At 41.0% G+C, this 22,934-nt stretch overlaps 1 protein-coding gene across 1 annotated transcript in view; it reads left to right on the top strand.

Annotated features, from left to right (window-relative positions):
• Window positions 1-22,934, top strand: part of LOC134611143 (acyl-CoA dehydrogenase family member 11-like) — a 382,909-nt gene that overhangs the window by 288,950 nt on the left and 71,025 nt on the right. Inside the window, exons 3-4 of the mRNA XM_063454742.1 lie at window positions 8,269-8,548; window positions 21,794-22,026. Of these exons, the coding sequence (XP_063310812.1) occupies window positions 8,432-8,548; window positions 21,794-22,026 (350 nt within the window). The 5' untranslated portion in view covers window positions 8,269-8,431. The remainder of the gene's footprint in view (window positions 1-8,268; window positions 8,549-21,793; window positions 22,027-22,934) is intronic.

Raw genomic sequence — 22,934 nt, 5'->3', positions numbered from 1 at the left:
TTAAACCGGGTAGCTGGCGACAATCTCAGACTCTTACGGTGGAGCCTAGCCCTTCAACCGTACAACTTCACCATGCAGTACCGTCCGGGCAAACAAAATGGTAATGCAGACGGTTTGTCCCGCCAAATGGAACTGGATGTTTAACTTAGACCTTTCTTCTTTTTTTTTTTTTTCTCGGACATCCTCAAGCCAACCCGTCAGGGTCTTGGCGGGTATGCCGACCTATGGACATATAGGGGAGCAGTGTGAAGGAATTCCCCTGTTTGGCGTTGGGGTGACAGTTTGTATTCCCTTGTTTCATGTTGGCAGTTGACTCCTTGAGCCTGATTTTTAAAAAATTGTCAGTTGCCTCCCTGTACTGTGCTTCGTCTGGTTACTGGGGAATTTGGGGATTTTTACCTGATATACCAGCGGAGATACGTATGCTGTTTGGGAGTTCGTGTGTCTTACTGAAGGAATTATCCAGGGACACTATTGAAATTACACGGGGATTCGTCTACCATTACTACCGTACGGAGGGCTATGTTCACTAGGCTCTGGTGGTTCGGGAGGAAACTACCGATTGAGGTTTAAATACACTTGGTTTCCTTATACTCTGCAAGACTAATAATAAAATAATGGAAAAAATCAACAAAATGGAAGCAGATTATCAGCGACCTTAGGGGAAAATGGTGGACATAGAGGACAGATCCAGGCACAACAATATTTGCGTTAGGGGAGTGGCTGAAACAGTCCAAGGGGCAGATATACCACTATATTTGGCCGCCTTATTCAAGGCAATAATACCTTCTCTTACCGCGGAAGATTTGCGGTTTGATAGAACACACAGGGTGCCAAAGCCTAAAAACTTCAGATGTTCCTAGAGATATTGTGGTGCGGTTACATTGCTTCAGCACAAACGAGATGGTTCTATCCACCCAAAGAAGGGCTACAACAATGCCAGCAGCATACTCTGATATCTCACTGTATGTGGACCTATCTGCCACGACCATGACCGTGAGAAGAGACTTTACAAATGTTACCAAACATCTAAGAAATACAATTGTGGCCTATAGATGGGGTTTCCCGACTAAATTGTTGATATGGAGCCATGACGAAGATAGAAAACCCGGAAGAAGGATTACAAGTACTAGGCTTATGGGGCCGGCTAGGAACTTCTTCAGAAGAAGCGGCAAGGTCATCCTCGAAAAAGATGATTGCAGAATGGATGACAGCGCGAAAGGCAAACTAGGCAGACATTTGAAGAAGTGGAATAGAGCGGAGATGGCTCATCTATGGATTGCAGTCTAGTGATTGCATCAAATCAGGTTTTGTGAGTAACTGAATATAGAGAAAAATGGTGCGGAGGGGGAATGTATTGGCCGCTTGGATGATCAAGGAGAGTGAAGGAATATAGTAGACCCAATTATATTTACTTTATTAACTTCCTAAAAAAATAAAAAAATCCACTCCTAAATATAACCATGCTATGGTTAAATCCATGCTATGGATTTAAAAGCCGTATGTATGTATGTATGATGACTTGTATCCCGTACTTTCATATTTTATTTGTTTGCCTTCAACCCTAAAGGGGCTAGTAGAACCCTAAAGGGGCTAGTAGCATTCAACCACCATTGTATTTTTTTTTTTTGTACGGATAACCTGCAAAATTAGGATGATTTTGTTCAGGTTTATGGATGTGTGTGTGTGTATGTGTGTGTGTGTATATATATGTATGTATGTGTATATATATATATATATATATATATATATATATATATATATATATATATATATATATATATATATATATATATATATATATATATATATATATAAAATTTTGTTTTTGGTTTTGGTTTTTGTTTGTTTTTTTTTGTGATTTTTTTTTTTTTTGGTTACATGAGAATTATAATTTTTTTTTTTTTTTTTTTTTTGCTACAAGCTTCATAAATATGTATAAAATCGAGATTAAAACTAAACTACAGGACAGCTGTTGGTCCAACATTGTAAGGACAAAGCTTAGAGATAAATATGGATTTAGAAATTGGGGCAAATGGCGTTACAATTATATTTTAATGGCTCATCACTTCAGCATTTTAACATTTAATGTGAATACTCAATACTCCCCACAAAAGGAGACTGCTGTTCCAGCAATTGCGCAAATCACAGGTGGTGGTTGCGTGCCTGCAGGAAACACACTTTAACGCTGAGAGACCCCCTGCTGTCACCTAGCCTAGATATCCGATTGCTTATGCATATGCTCAGAACAAAACAAAGGGAGTGAGTACATTATTCCATGCAGTTTGGCCATTTAAATGCAACAGGGAATATACCGTATATACTCGAGTATAAGCCGACCCGAATATAAGCCGAGGCCCCTAATTTTACCAATAAAAACTGGGAAAACGTATAGACTCGAGTATAAGACTAGGGTGGGAAATGCAGCAGCTACTGGTAAATTTCTAAATAAAATTGGATCCTAAAAAAAATTACATTAATTGAATATGTATTTACAGTGTGTGTGTATATAATGAATGCAGTGTGTGTGTGTGTGTGTGTGTTTGTGTAGTGTGTGTGTGTGTGTGTATGTGTTGCAGAGCCTTGGTGGGGGGGTGGGCATTTTTTTATTTTTTTATTATTTTGATTTTTTTTTCGGCCCCCCTCCCTGCTTGATACATGGCAGGGAAGGGGGCTCTCACTCCCTGGTGGTCCAGTGGCATTGGCAGTTCAGTGGAGGGGGCTGGCAGGAAGCACTTACCTCTCCTGCAGCTCCTGTTAGCTCCCTTCTCCTCCGCACCGGTCCGGTCAGCTCACAGTGTAAGTCTCGCGAGAGCCGCACTATGACCCTGCAGGGGAGCTGACCGGATCGGCGCGGAGAAGGGAGCTGACATGAGCTGCAGGAAAGGTAAGTAAACGCTCTCTGCCAGCCCCCCTCCTACACAGCCCCTTGTCTGTATTATGGCAATATAAATTGCCATAATACAGACAGTGACTCGAGTATAAGTCGAGTTGGGGTTTTTCAGCACAAAAAATGTGCCAAAAAACTCGACTTATACTCGAGTATATACGTTAAGTATAAGGAAGGTAAGGAGTTTAAAAAAAAAAATTAAAAAATATGGAAAATTTGGAATTACAGGTAACGGCGGAACACAACCTGAGAGAATCAAAATTTAAATACTATACACAGGGTTATAAAGAGAGCAAATTATTTGCGGCCCAACTTAAACAGAAGTTATCAGCAAAAATCCTCTATTTGGTAAATTCAGAAGGGGCTAAATTGATAGACCCAAACCAAATTGTTAACGAATTAGCCTCATATTATGAACATTTTATATAATTTAAGCACCAGGCTTATTATTTTTAATTTGTAAAGGAATTGATTCCAAAACTCTAACAGCATTCTAGAATCAGGTGAGGTGCACCCGGAAATGTTGGTAGCCAATATAATTACACTGCCAAAACCAGGAAAATCACCCACTAAATGTGTTTAATCGAAGACCCATATCACTGCTTACTGCAGATATAATTTTTTTTACAAATGCTATGGCACTAAGATTGAAACCACTATTGCCTAAATTGATAGGGGCAGAACAAGTAGGTTTTGTGCCAGGTAGACCAGCTTTGAGCTTCGAAGTAGGTTATGATTAAAAATAACCATAGCAAACACTACTACCAGATGTACAAGACTCATTAAAGGACCACTTTTACAAAAAAACTAGAGGGACCTGGCACCCAGACCACTTCATTGAGCTGAAGTGGTCTGTGGGTGCCTTTTGTGGTCCTTTAAAGCGCTGGAATAAGGGCACTACCTCATGGGTGGGATAATTAACTCTGTTTAAATGTGCATATCTTATTTTTGAGCTATACCAATAATGATCCCTAAATCAATTAATAACGGCATGGGCCACCCGATGGGCACCTTAATATGCGGTATAAATCTATTGAGAAAAGGTGTAATAATAACATATGGGCAGCTACATACATCCACAAGCGTCTAAGAATGAGTGTAAGCTCATAAGTCATAAAGGTATGCCGCATGGGCCGGGTACGCAAATGATGGCAGGCACCCGGTCGCGGAGTGACTGGCCCACTGGAGAGACTGGCCAGTTGCAGCTGCGACACCTGCGACCGTGGTATGTACGCCAGTGTGTGGCACTATATTATTCTGTATTTTATATTATCTTACTTTGTAATTTGGAAAAAATAATATGAAAATACAAATGTGAAATATAAAAAAAAAAAGAGAGAATGAACTCTAGAATTGTCGCTAGTTTTAAAATACGTCCCCGGGTGTAGATGTTATTATTACCCATCTTGTTGGTACTTAACCCCTTAAGACCGCAGGACGTACCATGCCGTCCTTATTTGGGCGGCTCTAAAAGCCGCAGGACGGCATGGTACGTCCTGGGCGGTCTTAACCCCCACGTGGCCGGCGGCACATGGCCGCTGCAGATCGTGGTCGGGGGGCATGCCTGGCCCCTCTGTGCCTGGGGACCGCGGTCTGCAGCTTCCGATCGCAGTGACAGGCTGTCACTGCGATCGGTATTTACCATGTGTCAGCCGATTTTAAAATCGGCTGACACATGGAGCCGGCCGCATTTTCACTCTGCAGATCGCGGTCGGGGGACATGCCTGGCCCCCCAGGCAGTCCCCCTGCGGTCAGTGACCGCGATCTGCAGACTATGATCGCAGGGAGAGGCTGTCTCTGCGATCTGAATGCAGAGACAGCCTCTCCCTGCGATCTGATCGCAGTGACAGCCTGTCACTGCGATCAGAGTTACTATGTGTCAGCCTATTGGCTGACCCATAGTAACTGCAGGCAGGATCCCCCTGCAGATCGCGGTGGGGGGCATGCCTGGCCACCCAGGCACTCCCCCTGTGGCCAATTACCGTGATCTGCAGGAGGTGATCACAGTGGCAGCCAGTCACTGTGATCACTGATCCTGTGTGTCAGCCAGTGATGTAAAATCACTGGCTGACACTGTCTCTGCCCCTCTCCTCCCCTATTAACCCCTGTTAAAAATAAAAATAAAAGTTAAAAATAAAATATACTTACATCATATTATATATGATCTATATATAATGTGTGTGTGTGTGTGTGTATATATATATATATATATATATATATATATATATATATACGCACACATTTACACATACACTAAGTGTATTTTAATATTTATAAATATATATAATTATATATATATATTATCAAAATACACGTAGAAGGATATTGATTAAATATATACATAATTATAATTATATATTATAATAAAAAAATATGTAAATACGTAAAAAAAATTAAAATAAAAAAATAATTAAAAATATATGTGTGTAATTTCGTTCTAACTGTATTTTGATAATATATATATATATATATATATATATATATATATCAAAATACACATAGAATGAAATAATATATATGTGTATATACCCAAGTATATACGTATACATCACTATATGTATACCTATATATAAATAAAAATAATAGTAAAAAAATTATATATATATATATATATATATATATACACACACACGTGTATATATAATAATTTTACATATATGTTTATGTAATAATTTTACATAATTAGGTCCTTTTATTAATTACAATTTGCAGGACCTGCCTAACAACCCAGGCCGAAAGTATAGAGAATTTAATTTGCTAGCACTATATTTAACCCTATAACTTTCCAAGACACTATAAAACCTGTACATGGGGGGTACTGTTTTACTCGGGAGACATTGTTGAATACAAATATTTGTGTTTCAAAAACGTAAAATTTATTACAACAATGATATCGTCAGGGAAAGTGAAATTTATTGCATTTTTCGCACACAAACGGCACTTACACTGACGATATTTTTGCTGTCATACTTTTTACTGTTTTGAAACACAAATATTTGTGTTCAGCAAAGTCTCCCGAGTATAACAGTACCCCTCATGTACACGTTTTATGGTGTTTTCAAAAGTTAGAGTCAAATATAAGGCTTCAGTTTTTTCACAATGAAATTCGCCAGATTGGTTACGTTGGCTTTGAGACCGTATAGTAGCCCAGAAATAAGAATTACCTCCATAATGGCATACCATTTGCAAAAGTAGACAACCCAAGGTATTGCAAATGGGGTATGTTCAGTCTTTTTTAGTAGCCACTTAGTCACAAACACTGGCCAAAATTGGCTTTCAAATTAGTTTTTTGCATTTTTCACACACAAACAAATATTAACGTTAACTTTGGCTAGTGTTTGTGACCAAGTGGCTACTAAAAAAGACTGGACATACCCCATTTGCAATACCTTGGGTTCTCTACTTTTGCAAATGGTATGCCATCATGGGGGTAATTTTCATTCCTGGGCTACCATACAGTCTCAAAGGCAACGTAACCAAACTGGCAAATTTCAATGTGAAAAAACTGAAAAGTGTAACATGCTATATTTGACCCTGTAACTTCCCAAAACACCATAAAACCTGTACACGTCTTTACACGTGAGACATCGCTGAATACAAATATGTGTATTTTATTGCAGTAAAAGCAAACAGTATTATGACATTCACAGTTAGAATGTCACATAGAACTAAGAAAATTTTAAAAAATCATATTTTCTCTCTTTTTTTATATTTTATTCATATTACGTTATGTTCCATACCTAAATATTTGATGTTAAATGAAAGCCCTGTTTCCCATGAACAAAATGATATATAATAAGTGTGGGTGCATTTAATATGAAAGAGGTAAATTATTGTTGAACAGACATATAGTCAAAATCTGTGGTTTGTTTACATTTTTTTTGGTTCACAACTTGTACATTTGGCTGCGGTCTTAAGGGGTTAATTTATTGACCTTGGAAGGATGAACAGCTGTGTAGACATTGCCTGGAATCAAACCTGTGACTCTTGAGTTGCCACAACTGGTTTCCTTAAAAGCTATGCAAAAAGTTGATTTTTTTTGTCCCTGTAAAAATGAGGTACTTGTTTACGTAAACTGAAAAATTATCAACACCCATATGAGTTCATGTTTTGAATGATACTAAATAATCCTTTCTAAAAAATTGCATACAGTACCAAGAGCATATTTTACTAGGTAGGAGTTTAACAAAAGCATTTAGTGATATGCACAATACTGACCCATTTTTGGCACATGTAGCCTTTTGTTTAGCATACAGCTCCTTTTTGTACTCTTTTGCTATCTATTCGATTGCATATATTTATATTTACTAACATTTGGGTACATTTATATTAGAGTGTCATAAGAGGCACGTGATTGTGTGTCATCTATACACATATTTAGTGCATTTACTCCTATGCTGCACATTGTGGACTGACCATTTTTACTTTTAGTGTTTTTTCTATTCTATTTTTATTTGTATCTGCATTTTTTCTTTCCTTCTTTCCTTCCTTCTTTCTTTCCCTACCATTTTGGACTTCTTGTTCACCATTTTATTCTAGCCCTTCATGGACTTATATCATATTATCCCATTATAGTTATTGTGGACTTATTACTTTATATTTTTTTCTAATTCCGTTTACCTTTTTATGATATTATCTGAGTTGGGTTTTATATTCCTATACTATCAACATTAATTATTGGTTATCTGTGAGTCTACTGTAGCTCCTGGTATCTTTTCATCTTATTTTCTAAATAAGTGATATTTGTGATTTTAGAGGATTGGTGACAGTCTTTCCAGTTTTTTCGAGCTACTTTCTCTATATTTCTCTCTATTTTTTTTTCTTTTTTATCTACTCCTACTCCCTCTACAATTTAACCTGACAATTCAGTACTGTGTTTCTGTTAGACATTCTTGCATGTACTTTTGTACTATATTGTTGCGATTTTGTTTTTCACCTCTACTATGTGATCATTTCATGTATGCACTACACAAATCACATGACTATGAATTATGCTTGCTGGGCATGACAGTAAATATCATGAGCATGTCAAGATTTTCCTTCCAATTATATTTGTCTGTGCGTCCAGCAGGGGGTGAGGGGGAAAGGGGGGGGGGGGGGGGGGGGTTGTGCAAGCATATTGTGCTAGGAGGAGTGGCAGCCAAACAAATTGTAAGGCCTTCAGATTGTAGCTGATCTTGGTGTAGTAACTGTATTGTTTTCTTTGTACCTTTCTATGGACTGCATATATAAGTAGTACCAATTTTTTTGTATATGGGTTTCTTATGAAAACGTCCACCACATTTCTAAATGGTAAAAATAGTAAAAAAAGGCAAAGTGACCAAACGTCTACATTTTGCTAAAGATGAAATTAAATCACAGCTTGCATTCTTTTGCAGGATGCAAGTGAGCAAATTCCTACTGGGTCAGATATCTGCCAAATTGTGGTGCAGGAATTTGCTACATCAACCTGTACGTTCCATGGGTAGCAAGAGTGCCCTGTTTCCTGCCATGGCCAATGCAGCGGACTCTCAGCAATAGGCGGTTCTGGAAGAACTGAAGATGCCCTTCTCTCGTGCAATGATTGGAAACTTTTTCCAGGAAAGACCAAAATTGGGGAACCAGTTTCTTGAGGATGCCATGCTCCAAAGCTATCTGAAGAGGCATCTTCCTCCAGTGGTAGGCACTGCCAACATTTTTTAAATAACACACATTAATGCCATATTCTATGTGCATACCACAACACTTCAAATGGACAAAAAAAAGGGAACGTATTCCAAATTGTCCAAATTGTCTTATATAAACTAATTTCTAAACACAGTACAGTTAAATAACCCAAGTTTGTAATTTTTTTATTTATTTTTTTATTACAAATGTACAATCATTTGATACAATATAGCAAATAAAGTGAAAGATACATGGAAACTGAAAGAGTAAAGAAATAATAAAATCAAGCCCATTGACAAGGACAAGAAAAGGGGCAGGCTAAGTACATTTTACATATCCTATTAAATTACATTACATTTTGGGGGTAAAAAGTTCTTTGACTTCCTGGCGCCTAAAATAATTAATATAGTGTATAGCGTGAGCTGCTACAGCACATGTATAGAATATAACTGAGTGACAAGATGACACTCTGCCAACACCAGGGTTTAAGTGGAGCTCTCAACAATGATTCTTACGCCTCCACAATCTGGTCAATATTAGGTATTCCAAATAAGATATACTCAAAGAAAGAGGAAAAATTAAATATAATGTGACTCTGTGGATATGTGAATAGTGAGGGGGAATTAAAATTGGCACACTCGCAGGGATAGAGTTGCAGTAGTAGTATTTATATATCGCCAACTAATTCCGCAGCGCTTTACAATATTATAAACAGGGAAATGGATAGGCTTAAATAACAATGTTTTAAGATGACTCTCTATCTCTTCATTCCTCAGAAGTTAATATCTCCGCAAAAAGAAACTGAATACAACCAATGGTGTGTTATCATAAACAAGGGAGTCAATATGTACAAATGCAAATGTGCGGCTCACCTTGTTTAGAGCCCAAAAGACCAGGCTCTAGGTATAATTAGCAGATAAGATAGTAAACGTGGCACCGCCTCTACGTGTAGCTGGACCAGGCAGAAAGGAGGATCCATTGACTTTAACATTTATTGTAAATTTATTGATCACTACAATTAAAAAGTAAAAAGTCTGCTGGCACTCCGCTCTGAAATGCATGTCATAATCCAACAGCTTTTTCAATCAAGCCTCTAGAAATGGTCCTTTTCGATCCCCTGCACTCATGCAATCAACTGCATAGATCATCTATCTATAATTATCCAATATGTGTAGTCAAGTGTTAAACTGGAGAAGTTGGAGGCAGATGGCATCTAAGAGATGTATGCGCATACATCCAAGCAATCAAACCTGCAATCGAACACAAATATTACACCCAAACACACCTCTGTATTCAAACTCCAAAATTATATACATGCACGCAAATGTACATCTGCATTTCAAATCCAGTATTGCATTTAAACACACCCCTGAAATCAAACACCAACACTACACACAAAAGCACACCTGCATTTAAAAGCCAACACTACATACAAACACACCCCTGCATTCAAATGCAAACCTTACACACATGTACACCTCTGCATTCCAATGGCAACAGTACATGCAAATACACCCCTACATGCACACATATATTGTCTATACAAAAACATGCTTACATTTAAAAGCACAAACACAACCCTGCAAGGATGGGCAAATTGTAGATTCTCACCTGGCATAGCATCATTGGAATTGTATGACAGAGGATCTACCTTTTGCCCTTTGTTGCACTAAAGGAGGGCCCAAAATCATTATTGCACCAGGGTCCTCTCTAGATTAGTTCTGCCACTGGAGTTATATTTCTGATAAATACCTGCTGAGCAGGATATGTTCACACTGATAATAATATGATTGCTGGGACTACCTGGCGGTTTCAGTTTCTGTTATATCTGTACAGGGATGAATGTAGGAAGCAGTAGCAGAGAGATCAATTTTTTTTTTTTTTTTTTTTTTTTTTAAATTTTTCCTGAAACCAACAGATTTCTAAATATATATCTATATAGATATTTTTTTTTTATTTTTTTTATTTGACCATCAAGCATTGCTTTCAGATTTCAACACATTTGATACCGGAGAAACTGACGGAAGCCAAGCACAGAGATGGACACAGGTTTCTTCAGGAAGGAAGAGATTCTTTATTCGATTCGCCGACCGGGACTCAGAGGGACTAATGTCACCAAAAAACAACAAGATCTGAGTCCTGATCATACAGTGTAGGTCCCTTATATAGGCATGTAGCTCCTCCCATAATCAATTCAACCTACACATACTCTTATCTAATCAACCGAATAGAGACTAAATTCCTGTTTGACCACATGGCTTGACCAGCACAATGGAGTAGGGGAAATACTCGTATATCCTGTATTCCTACATTTGCTCCTTATACTACTGATTGTATCTTAGCTACGTGTAACTGACTAACGGATGCATCAACATATGCAAGTGCACATACCACGTGGCAATCTTGTCCTAGTAAATTAATTTTTACTGAGATTCCACCACATTCCCCCCTTTGATGCTTCTGAGATATATAATAATTCCAGATGCATCACCTAATCATTGCTTACTTACACCTCAAGTTGCCATAAATCAGAACAGACCTTGCGACTCCCTAAAGATACGAATCCCTCAACATTCCTCTTCCTGTACTAATTCTCCCTGATTTAGAGCCTCATACCTATATATAGCCATTATCTGTACAGCAGCCTTTCTCTCTGCTATATTCTCTATAATGCTCTGCACAGACCCAACTACCAAAGGAATCCGACATGGTAGGAGAAGGCACAGCATCAAAATTAGCATGACTCCACCTACCAATGCCTTACGTCCTCCAAACTGCTCATACCAATTACCAAACCAACTACTTGGATTATACCCTTTCCATACCTGGGTAGGCACATGCGCTAGTTTAACCATATGGCTAGTAAGCTCAGCTATTGCTTGCCCTTCATCATCTATTTGAAGACAACAATTGCTTAGGTTAAACTTCCCACATACACCTCCCTCTACTGCCAATAGGTAATCCAAGGCTAATCTATTTTGGTAAACGGCTGTCCTCATCCTAGTATTATGTTTCGCTAGGAGATTGAGCGCTTGCGATGTTTCATTGGTAATTATCTTAACCACTGCCTGTAGCCTTATAATACAGTTGAGCATATATATTGGGGTTCTATATCCAAAAGTACCATCCTCTGCCCACGTAGCTGGCCCATAATAATCTATAATACGCTGGGGAGGCCACTCATTTTCTTCCCAGGTACCTATCTCTAGGGGTCCCCTTTTCTTTCTATGATTCACATCATATACCTTAACTCCCAAAGTCTCTCCTGTTTCAATAGGCAACAAGAAGAATGGTTTGAGCATACCTAACACACATGCCCCTTCCCAGTCTTGTGGTAACTCCGAATAGGCTTTCTTACCACAGATCCAGTACAAATTTGCTGGGGCTTTCCAACTCGATGTAGCAGATAGGTCAAACCACACATCCTTTAAATTGGTATAACTTGCAAACGGGTTAGGTGGTTCTGAGACATTTCAAGCTGACCACCAAGTTGTATTCTTTGTATCATCATCATAAGCTTTTTGCCCTAGACAAGTCAATTCTCCTACAGATGTATTAAACATTATTCCTTTCCTTGCTATGCAAACATAACCTATAATGGAGGTCTTTAATCGCCACTCAGATTTACCTCTAACACTCATTTGATAATCAGCTTGAGAAGATGTTATCTGTTCAATTGTCTCAGAACCGGAATACATTGCCTCCTTTGCTTCCCAGGGCCATTGGTCTCCCATATTAGTACCTCCACACACATAGCAGTTGGTTACATTAAGACTACCGGCAATACTCTCGGCTAGATCAATAAACAAGTTCTTAGCATTATGGGGGATCTTATTCTCTACACTCATCTCCTCGTAGAAAGAATGGAAAACCTGATGAGTCTGGGCTGCCACAGTATCGGTCTCTATCCCTATAAATAATATTGTTCCAGGATCCAAACCTGTCCCATATATCTGGAACCCAAATAAGTTTCCGAACCTATCTATAAACTGTTCAGGATTATTAATAAGTATATGGACTGGGTTACACTCCATAGACTTACAATACGGTTTGGTAGGCAACTTAGTAACAATCATATCCTTATCTACTGTCTGTCCCTAAGTTGCCCACCCTACACAAGACCAATATGGACAATAATTATAATTCTTATTTGGGCATTTTGGATCTATATACTTGTTCTTACTACTGGGGCAAATATACTTCTCATTAGACCCATACGTTCTTTCCCATTTAAGATCCCCACATACATTCCACGGTTTTCTACCACTTGATATCGCCTTACATACATCAAATAGCAGAACACCCGGAGAATGTACGGTTTCTAGTATTGTCTTATTTATTAGGGTCCCCTGTGAGTCTCCATTCCGAAGGGTCAACCAAATTGTACGGGGTTGATACTCTGGACTAAAACACTTAGGTTCTCCTACTCCTAAAGGGCATACACTATAATCTATACCTAAGTATCTACACTTAGATACATATCCTTTACACTCATATTGTGAATGCCAAATAAGGGTCTGGGAAATATGATTACCTGTTTTTGTAGTCTTAATGCAAACCTCACAGCCAGGTGTGTCGGTACCTCTACCTTCCTGAATAATTGAAAACACAAATATACACATTATCAAATGCACTTCTCCTGACATCTTTATCCTAATTCTTCGTCCGTGCGATGGCACCTCAGCTTCCAGGATGTAAGGGCTGCAAGGAATGGAGTCCTTAAAGTCCTCTCTTCCCTTCAGAGGTCCCTTCAAGACACTCTGGCTATGTAACGTGGGTAGGTGGTCAGGCTTTATTATGGCCGTCAAAACACCCACTTGCTGATCTCTTTGATTACTCTAGAAGTCCCAATATCTCCTTGTCACTCCGACTGAGTTACACGCTTTAACCGGATCTTGCAGGGATTCTCTGGAAATGCCAAGAATCTACTGCTGCTGGTTTAACCCTGGAGTGATGAATCCACAGAGTCACTTCAGCCACCTTTTATAGCTGTAGGGGTAGACAAAAGAACAACATAAGGACCCCTCCACTTTGGCCCCAACTGTACACTGTTCCACTCCTTTATCCAAACTTGATCTCCTGGATGATAACAATGGACAGGTGGATAAATATTCACAGGTAATCTATCTTGTACCCTTTTCTGTACCTCCTCCATAGTTTTACCCAACTCTACAACCTGCTGCCGGGTAATTCCTTCTCCCAACTGACTCAAATCCCCCCCTTAAGTTACCAAGTACAGGAGGTGGACGCCCATACATAATTTCAAAAGGTGAGAGACCCATCCTTCTGGTAGGTGTACTACGAATGTGTAACAGAGCTATTGGCAAAAGAACATTCCATTTAAGTTGAGTTTCTTGACACTGCTTTGCCAATTGGTTCTTAATAGTTCTGTTCATCCTTTCCACTTTCCCAGAGCTCTGAGGCCTATATGCCGTATGAAGTTTCCACTTAATACCAAGCATATGAGTCAGTTGTTGTAGGCACTGGTGAACAAAGGCTGGACCATTATCCGATCCTATAGAACATGGTAGTCCATATTGGGGTATTATTTCTCGCAACAGAAATCGCACAACTTCTCCTGCTTTCTCTGTACGAGTAGGACATGCTTCTACCCATCCTGAGTAGGTACACACAACTACTAGTAGGTAGCGATGTCCGCCGGATTTAGGCATTACCGTATAGTCTATTTGAAGAGTCCTCCCATATACTGGACTCCTGGTGGTTTCACTGGACCTTGCCTTGCGTTGTTCTTGGCACATATCACACATCTTCGTACAATGGCTTGAGTCAAGTTGGACAATCTTTGTATATAGAAATGTTTTCTGAGCGATTCTTCCATACTATCTCTTCCAGAATGTGTCCCGTTATGATAGTTCTGGGCAATTTCTACAGCTAGTGATGCTGGAATAACTATTCTTCCATCTTCTAACTGATACCAATTGTTCTCCAGGTACTTTCCAGCTTCAGTCTTTAACCACTCTTCTTCTTGAGCTGTATAAACTGGAGTCCATTGAGACAGTGGAGTCGGTATAAGAGCAGCTATATGTTCCACATACTCCTGTCTTCCTGATTCAGCGGCACGCTTAGCTGCATTATCTGCCATCCGATTTCCTTTGGTTACATCACCATCACCTTTCAGATGCGCCCGACAATGTATAATACCAACTTCTTTCGGTTCCCACACGGCTTCCAGTAGTTGTAATATCTCAGCTGCGTACTTGAGTTAAATAATCCGCTTTCTTTATACAAAGCTCCGTGGGCATGAGTGGTTAAAAATGCATACTTGGAGTCCGTGTAGATGTTCACTCTTAAACCTTCTGCCAATTGTAACGCTCGTGTTAGTGCAATTAGTTCTGCCTTCTGTGCCGATGTTCCTTTTGACAATGGCCGAGCTTCTATCACCTTGTCTATGGTTGTTACTGCATATCCTGCATAGCGAATCCCTTCTTTCACATAACTACTGCCGTCCGTATAGTACTGGACATCAGGGTTCTGGATGGGAAAGTCACGAAGATCTGGTCTACTTGAGAATACTTCATCCATCACTTCCAGGCAATCATGTTGACTCTCAGTAGGTTGTGGCAAAAGGGTAGCTGGATTTAAGGTGTTTACAGTCTCTAGATGCACTCTTGGGTTTTCACACAACATAGCTTGATACTTAGTCATGCGGCTGTTACTAAACCAATGATTGCCTTTATAGTCTAGCAACGTTTGTACTGCGTGCGGGACTCGCACATAGAGTTCCTGACCCAGAGTGAGTTTATCAGCTTCGGCTACCAGCAGGGCGGCAGCAGCTACGGCTCTTAGACAAGGTGGAAGACCACTGGCCACTGCATCCAGTTGTTTGGACATATATGCAACAGGTCGTTGCCATGATCCCAAGTACTGTGTCAATACTCCCACAGCCATTCTTCTTTGCTCGTGTACATATAAGTAGAATGGACGTGTATGATCAGGTAGACCTAATGCTGGGGCACTCATCAAAGCCTTCTTCACATCTTCAAATGCCTTTTGCAGTTCAGGGGTCCACAGGAAGGGATCGTGTTCTGTACCTTTTATAGCTGCATAAAGAGGTTTCGCCAGTATCGCATAACTGGGAATCCATATCCTACAGAAGCCTGCTGCCCCCAAGAATTCCCGCATTTGTCTTCTATTCTTGGGTATTGGTATTTGGCATACAGCTTCTTTTCTCTCTGGCCCCATTATTCTTTGACCTTCAGAGATATGGAATCCCAGATACTTGACAGTCGGCTGACACAACTGAGCTTTCTTCCTGGACACCTTGTATCCTGCCTTCCAAAGAATGTGCAGTAGATCATGTGTTGCTTGCTGACGTATCTCTCTTGTAACTGCCGCTATCAACAAATCATCTACGTATTGTAATAGTACACACTCTCCTGGGATGGACTTGAAATCCAGTAAGTCTTGACTTAAAGCTGATCCAAATAGGGTAGGTGAATTTTTAAACCCTTGTCCAAGTCATCTGGCGTTTTGAGCCCGTTACAGCATTTTCCCATTGGAATGCAAAGATACACTGGCTTTCCGCAGCAATTCAAAGGCAAAAGAAGGCATCTTTGAGATCTAGGACAGTAAAATAGGTAGCCCCGCCCGGAATTAAAGCAAGCAGGTTATATGGATTGGGCACAACTGGGTGTATACTTACGACCGCATCATTGACTGCTCTCAAGTCCTGCACAGGGCGATACTCATCTGTACCGGGCTTTTGAACAGGCAACAATGGGGTGTTCCAGGGGGAAGTACAGAATTTTAGGATACCATACCTTATGAACTTATCCAAATAAGATTGTATGTTCTTCTTGGCCTTTTGTGGCATATGATATTGTCTTAAGCTCACTGGATAAACCCCAAGTTTCAGTTCAATTCGAATTGGTGGAATATTGCGAGCAAGTCCTGGTGGGTTGTTCTCTGCCCACACTCCTGGTATATTGAACAAGGATTCGTCACTCTTAGGGTTTTGGCTATTCAACACTGTATGAAGTCGCCACTCTTCTTCCTTTGGTACAGATATTGTCATTATAACTGAAGGTCCATTGAACTTTAAAGATGTTGTTCCATTAGGTAGAAACGTTATCTGTGCTTGTAATTTTGACAACAAATCACGTCCTAGCAGTTGGACTGGACATTCAGGCATATAAAGGAATTGATGTTTCACTACGTGGCCTCCCAATGTACAGAGTCGACTTTTAAGAACCGGTTTAGCAGCACTCCTTCCAGTTGCTCCTATTACGGTGATAGTTCTTCCAGATGGAGGAGCAACTAGGTCAGTCACCACCGAATGTTCAGCACCAGTATCAATCATGAAAGCACTCCTTTTTCCCCCTATTGCTACATCGACCATAGGCTCCGCTCGGCCAAGGGGGATGGAGCCCGGTCGGTATCAATAGTCCTCCATGACTGTGTCCACCAAACCTACAAAGTCCCTATCTTCTCTATCGCGGGGTCTCTGCGCTGCTGGGTAGTACCTATCTCCACTAACACTTCCTCTATTATTACCACTATTCCCTCCAGGACCTCATCTACCTCTCGCTCTGCCTCTATAATTACTATATCCTGCCCTAGGTCTGTCTCTCTCATACTGTTCCCTTTGTGGACACTCACTTCTCCAATGCCCTTCTTCCCTACAGTACGCACATTGATTCCTACTCAAGGGTTCCCTATTCCATTTACTCTCGCCTTTATCAGTTCCCCTATACACTTCCTTTTCCCTTCTATCTACACCTGCGATCGCTACCGCTAGCATATCTGCCTTTCTACGCATCTTACGCTCTTCCTCCTTCTTTGTCTCTGTTTCTCTATTCATGTATACCTTGTTTGCTACCTCCATTAGTTGGGTTATGGACATCCCTACAAACCCTTCTAACTTTTGTAGCTTGCGCTTTATATCTCCGTAGGCTTGGCTGACTAAGGCAGAGTTAACCATCCGGGAATTCTCAGGAGCCTCTGGATTAAAGGGGGTATACAAACGGTATGCCTCCAATAATCGGTCATAAAAGACACTGGGCGATTCATCACATTTCTGTAACACCTCAGCCGTCTTAGACTGTCAGGATCGGGACAGGGATCCAACACGCAGAGTACAAACAGTAGCCAGATACGTATACCGGACCTTAGAATGGCCGGACTAACGTAAGTAGTACAGTATAGAATGGTCAAAGACAAGCCGAGGTCGAGGGTAACAGAAGACAGGTAAGCGAGAGACAAGCCGAATCAAGGGTAACAGAGATAAGCAGAGTAAGGTAAACAAGCCGGGTCAAAACCAAAAGGGATAATAGAATACACAAGCACTGAGTGACTAGAACAAGCTAGAACCACGACAGGGCAATGAGCTAATGAAAGAAGCTCTGTTAAATACCCTGTTCAGAGCAGTAACCACGCCTCCAAGGCGTCCTGATTGGTCCTGCAGCCATTGACTGACAGGTTGTTCCGGGGGAGTGTCCTGATGACAACTTCCTGCCTAGATGCTGTAAAAGGCAGTCACTCCCTCGCGGCCGGCCTTGCATGACCGGATAGACCGTGGGGAAGGGTGCCATCAGGCCGTCTGGATGGAGGAACAGCTAAGTCTCTACCTCTTTCGGAGGTAGAGACCACAGGTACCCTGACATAGACATGTTAATCGCCTTCTTTCCTCCAGCTTTCATGCCAGCAATAATAGCGTCCCTGTAAGCTTTTAAATGGACCATGTCTGCGCCATTGGCATTCCAATTTGGATCGGTGTTTGGATAATGGGCTGCGGCCCATGCTGCCGGGTTGGCCTGATATTGTGTACGGGCCACTTCTTCCAGCGCTTTAATTGCCGCTTGATTTATCCTTGTCCTTTACTCATTATTAAATAATGTCATCAACAATTGCTGGCAATCAGCCCAAGTGGGATTGTGTGTCTGGACTATTGAGGTAAACAAATCCGACATGGCTTGAGGCTTTTCGGTGTAAGAGGAGTTATGAGTTTTCCAATTAAAGAGATCGGTGGTTGTAAAAGGGACGTAGACGAAGACTGGATCAGCATATTGTATCTGGCCGTCACCGTTAATGTGTGTCGGGCCAGGAGTCAATCGAAGAGGCATCTGATAATGTCAGGGTTGTAGGTTACCAGTCATTTGTCGGGTTAGTATGGGGCTTTGTTGAGATACGTCAGTTAGGGGTTCCGGTCGAGGGGTAGTAAGACAAGGGGATGGAGACGCTTTACTAAGGGGAAGGTTGGTGAGTAGAATATTCCGGGCCGGGCTAGGAGGAGCCTGACCAGAAACTAGATATGGCGCCAGATATGGGTAAGTGGAGTTAACGGAAGTAGGTATCGGAAGGGGAGGGTTTGAAATAAGGGGGCTGGGCTCTGAGCTAGAGGAGGGAGTAGGTGGGGACAACGAGGCAAGGGGAGGAGCGTTTCCAACAGCACCTCCTCTTCCTCTTCCGGTGGAGGAGGAGTAAGGGGGCGGCATGGGGATCTCAGACTCAGGGGGCGTGTCCAAAATGGGCGTAATTACGGCCTTAGTGGACAAGCGAGTCCTGGCCACCATGAGGCGACATTGTTCCTCGTGGCATACTCGGATCCATTTTGGCGAGTCATTTACGGCCTGCCTCCAACAATCAATATATGGAAACTGGCCGTAAAGTTCAGGCCTACCTGATACAGCCACATGTACACGCTGTACCAGATTAGGATCCAAACTGCCACGTGGTGGCCATGCGGCAACCAAAGTAGGCCATTCCCTACTACATAAAGTAGTCAGGCGTGCTGGAGACATCTTTACCCCAAAATCACATACAGTATATCCCTTTTTAAAGTTTTTTAACATACATCCTAAGGGATCCAAAATCGTTGAATCTGACGCGCCCATACTTAACAATGAAGCGTCGTCTCCAACAGAAACTAAACAAACACTCTTCCAACGGTCACACCCTCGGCAACAGCACCACGTGGTACAGTTACTAAGCGAAACGCACACAACAAAACACTCAGGGAATTCCCGTACACACAGCTGTTACACCAGACACTAAATAACTAATACTGTGCCCTTTGGCGAAACTATACAGTCACCCACGCTATAATTCCCTATATCTGAATTACCCGTCTATATCATACCCCAGTAACATTGTCTTTACAAACAGTAGTTATAGTACGGTTAGCATTGGTTAGAGTACAATTTAAAGTCACAGTTCAATTAGTAGTGGTTATGGTGTTAAACATACAACTTAGACGACAATTATTAGTACTTATTTACAGTGTCAGTAATTATACATGGTTATGGTACCGTGCGCTATAATACAGTTACACACTATTCACACTCTCGCTAGACGTCAGAGCTCACGCTATCTAGCAAGATATACACGCTACTACAACAATCTTTAGCACATTTACAATTCCCAACTAATCTATTGGCCAGTACCTTGATGGACTACCTAAAACTATCTACATACGTTTTGGTTAGCCACACTGCCCAAGCACCACATATAGCGAACTAGAGGGCGGAATTTACAACAGTACCCTCTTAGTCTATCTACTCTTTCAAAAATCTAGTGGGTTCCAAATTTACACGCCTTCCCACTTAGCCAAGATAGGTTGAGATCTAGCGAACCGAATTTACACAAGCGCCGCTTAGTCTCCCGGTCCATCCGACCTAGCGAACGTAATATACACCCTAGAACGCTAGTCTAGACAAGACACCGGTGTCCGGCTAGGGCTATTTACACCAGAACCCCGCCTGACTCCAAACCAAAATCAAACGGGCTGACTAAAGGGCGTTTAATTGAGCGGTGCGCCTTCGCTCCTTCCCTCCACTGGAGGGGGCAGATTCCAAATAACCACTTATGGGCCTACCGCACAATCGGTATCCAATACCCCTAGTGGGTCCGCCGTCTAAAACAGCGGTCGTCTTACCTCCTCGTTCCTGAACCTGAGTTCACACTCATCGACGGGGACACCCCAGCACTTACTACGTAGAGGCCGATGATCTCCTGGACAACAGACCAGTGGCGCCGAGACGAAGGGAGGTCCACGCAGAAGTTCAGGGGTGCAGCCGTAGAGAACGTGGGCAAAGATAGACCGTCTCACGCCTCTGCCTCTCAGCTACCGTTGAACGATGAGCTTCCCGGCCAATGCACCAAATGATACCGGAGAAACTGACGGAAGCCAAGCACAGAGAGATGGACACAGGTTTCTTCAGGAAGGAAGAGATTCTTTATTCGATTCGCCAACCGGGACTCAGAGGGACTAATGTCACCAAAAAACAACAAGATCTGAGTCCTGATCATACAGTGTAGGTCCCTTATATAGGCATGTAGCTCCTCCCATAATCAATTCAACCTACACATACTCTTATCTAATCAACCGAATAGAGACTAAATTCCTGTTTGACCACATGGCTTGACCAGCACAATGGAGTAGGGGAAATACTCGTATATCCTGTATTCCTACATTTGCTCCTTATACTACTGATTGTATCTTAGCTACGTGTAACTGACTAACGGATACATCAACATATGCAAGTGCACATACCACGTGGCAATCTTGTCCTAGTAAATTTATTTTTACTGAGATTCCATCACACATTAACCTTCAAATGTAGATTAAATGCATGTGTGCAGCATCCAGACTAGTGCAATCTGCACAATCAATCAGCAGCAACTATAATACTTGATGAAGCTTTACTTCCTTACTGAATATTGTGTAGTTTTCAGTTTAGTATTTTCCTCAATTATTGTCAAACTTTACTTAAACATTGGGCAATGAAAGGTAGAAAAAAAAAATGGTGACAACCTTAGAATCTGTTCCGCATGTACCTATTCTAACTGTGCATCAATAATGTGGCATGGCAACTGGGTTAATGTAATGTGCATCAAATATATTGCACCCTGAACAGACCATTCACATATAACCTGTGTTCCCTATTAAGGGTTAATAAGTATATAGGTTAAAAAAAATACCCCTCTGTCTCATTAGACTTTTTTTTTTTTTTTTTTCTGAAGCAAGCAAGGTGAATTGTTAGTGTAAAATCCACACAAGAGGTTTGCCCTGACGTAGCAGGTGGGCTTGCATTTGATGGCTATTGGACTTACTGAATAACCTCCATTTATTTACATATGCGTAGGGATTTGGAATAGTGCGCATGTAACTTTTTTCTTTTTCTCTTTGGATTATATTGTATGTGTGCTATGATCGTTGCTGCCGCCTATGAGTAGTGGAAGTTTGAGCACAGGGCTTATTTTTGTTTATACATATAACCTGTGGCGTTCCCTTTGCAGGTGTTGGAGGAAGTTAGTCAAGATCTTGATCGTTTTAGCCAACGTTTAGTGAAGGAAATTGATGCATTGGGACGTGATTGTGAACTGAATCCCCCAAAGCTGCAGCAGTATGATGCTTGGGGTCGAAGGGTGGATGATATTGTTACTTGTTCGGCCTGGAAAAGAATGAAAAATATCTCGGCGGAAGAAGGCCTTATAGCTGAAGCCTATGAAAGAAAATACTCCAGCTGGAGGTAACTATACCAGGTTGTATGTCAATATCTTCAGTGTTATAGGCAATGGTAGATTAGGTACAAGATGCAACTTTATCCTACAACTATTTGCCATAATGTCCCTGTAAGTATCAATGTGTCTTATATCTTATATCTAAAAGCATTATATAATAACAAAGGAACTATAAAAGAAAAAAACTGACTTATGCCTCCTTTTTTAATATTTTTGGATTAGTATTTCAAATTATGTAATATTCGTGGATGAATGTTTAAATAACTTTTAAAATGATTTTTTGAAAATAAATCAATTTAAAAAAATATATCTATATAAAATTTTTGGATGAACTTTTAAAATGATATAAGGAGCACTATAGTGCCAGGAAAACAAACTTTTTTTCCTGGCACTATATGGTCCTTAGGTCCACCCCCTCCCGCTGGGCTGAAGGGGTTAAAACCCTTTCAGCAATTTACCTTAATCCAGCGCCGGGCTCCCTGGCGCTGGTGACCTCTCCTGCCGACGTCAGCTCGGAATGCGCATGCGCGACAAGAGCCGCGCGCGCATTCAAACCGCCAATATGAAGGATTATGCAATGCTTTCCTATGGATGTCCGGCATGTCCTCAATGTGATTTTCGGGGAGACAGCCACTAGAGGCTGGATTAACCCTCATTGTAAACATAGCAGTTTCTCTGAAACTTCTATGTTTACAGCTGCAGGGTTAAAACTTGGGGGACTTGGCACCCAGACCACTTCATTGAGCTGAAGTGGTCTGGGTGCCTATAATGGTCCTTTAAATCGTTTAAAGAGCTTGCCCAAAAATATTAAGTCTAGATCCCAGTGCTTATATCTGATTGGACAATTGAGGGAGAGCTGTGTTATAAGTAGAATTAGGATGAACCTCAACTAGGGTATCATGTACAATATTGCCGA

The sequence above is a fragment of the Pelobates fuscus genome, chromosome 5 (genome assembly GCF_036172605.1).
Source record: "Pelobates fuscus isolate aPelFus1 chromosome 5, aPelFus1.pri, whole genome shotgun sequence".
Lineage (NCBI taxonomy): Eukaryota > Metazoa > Chordata > Amphibia > Anura > Pelobatidae > Pelobates > Pelobates fuscus.
The sequence above is the reverse complement of the archived record's forward strand: the minus strand, read 5'-3'. Positions and strand labels throughout refer to the sequence as shown.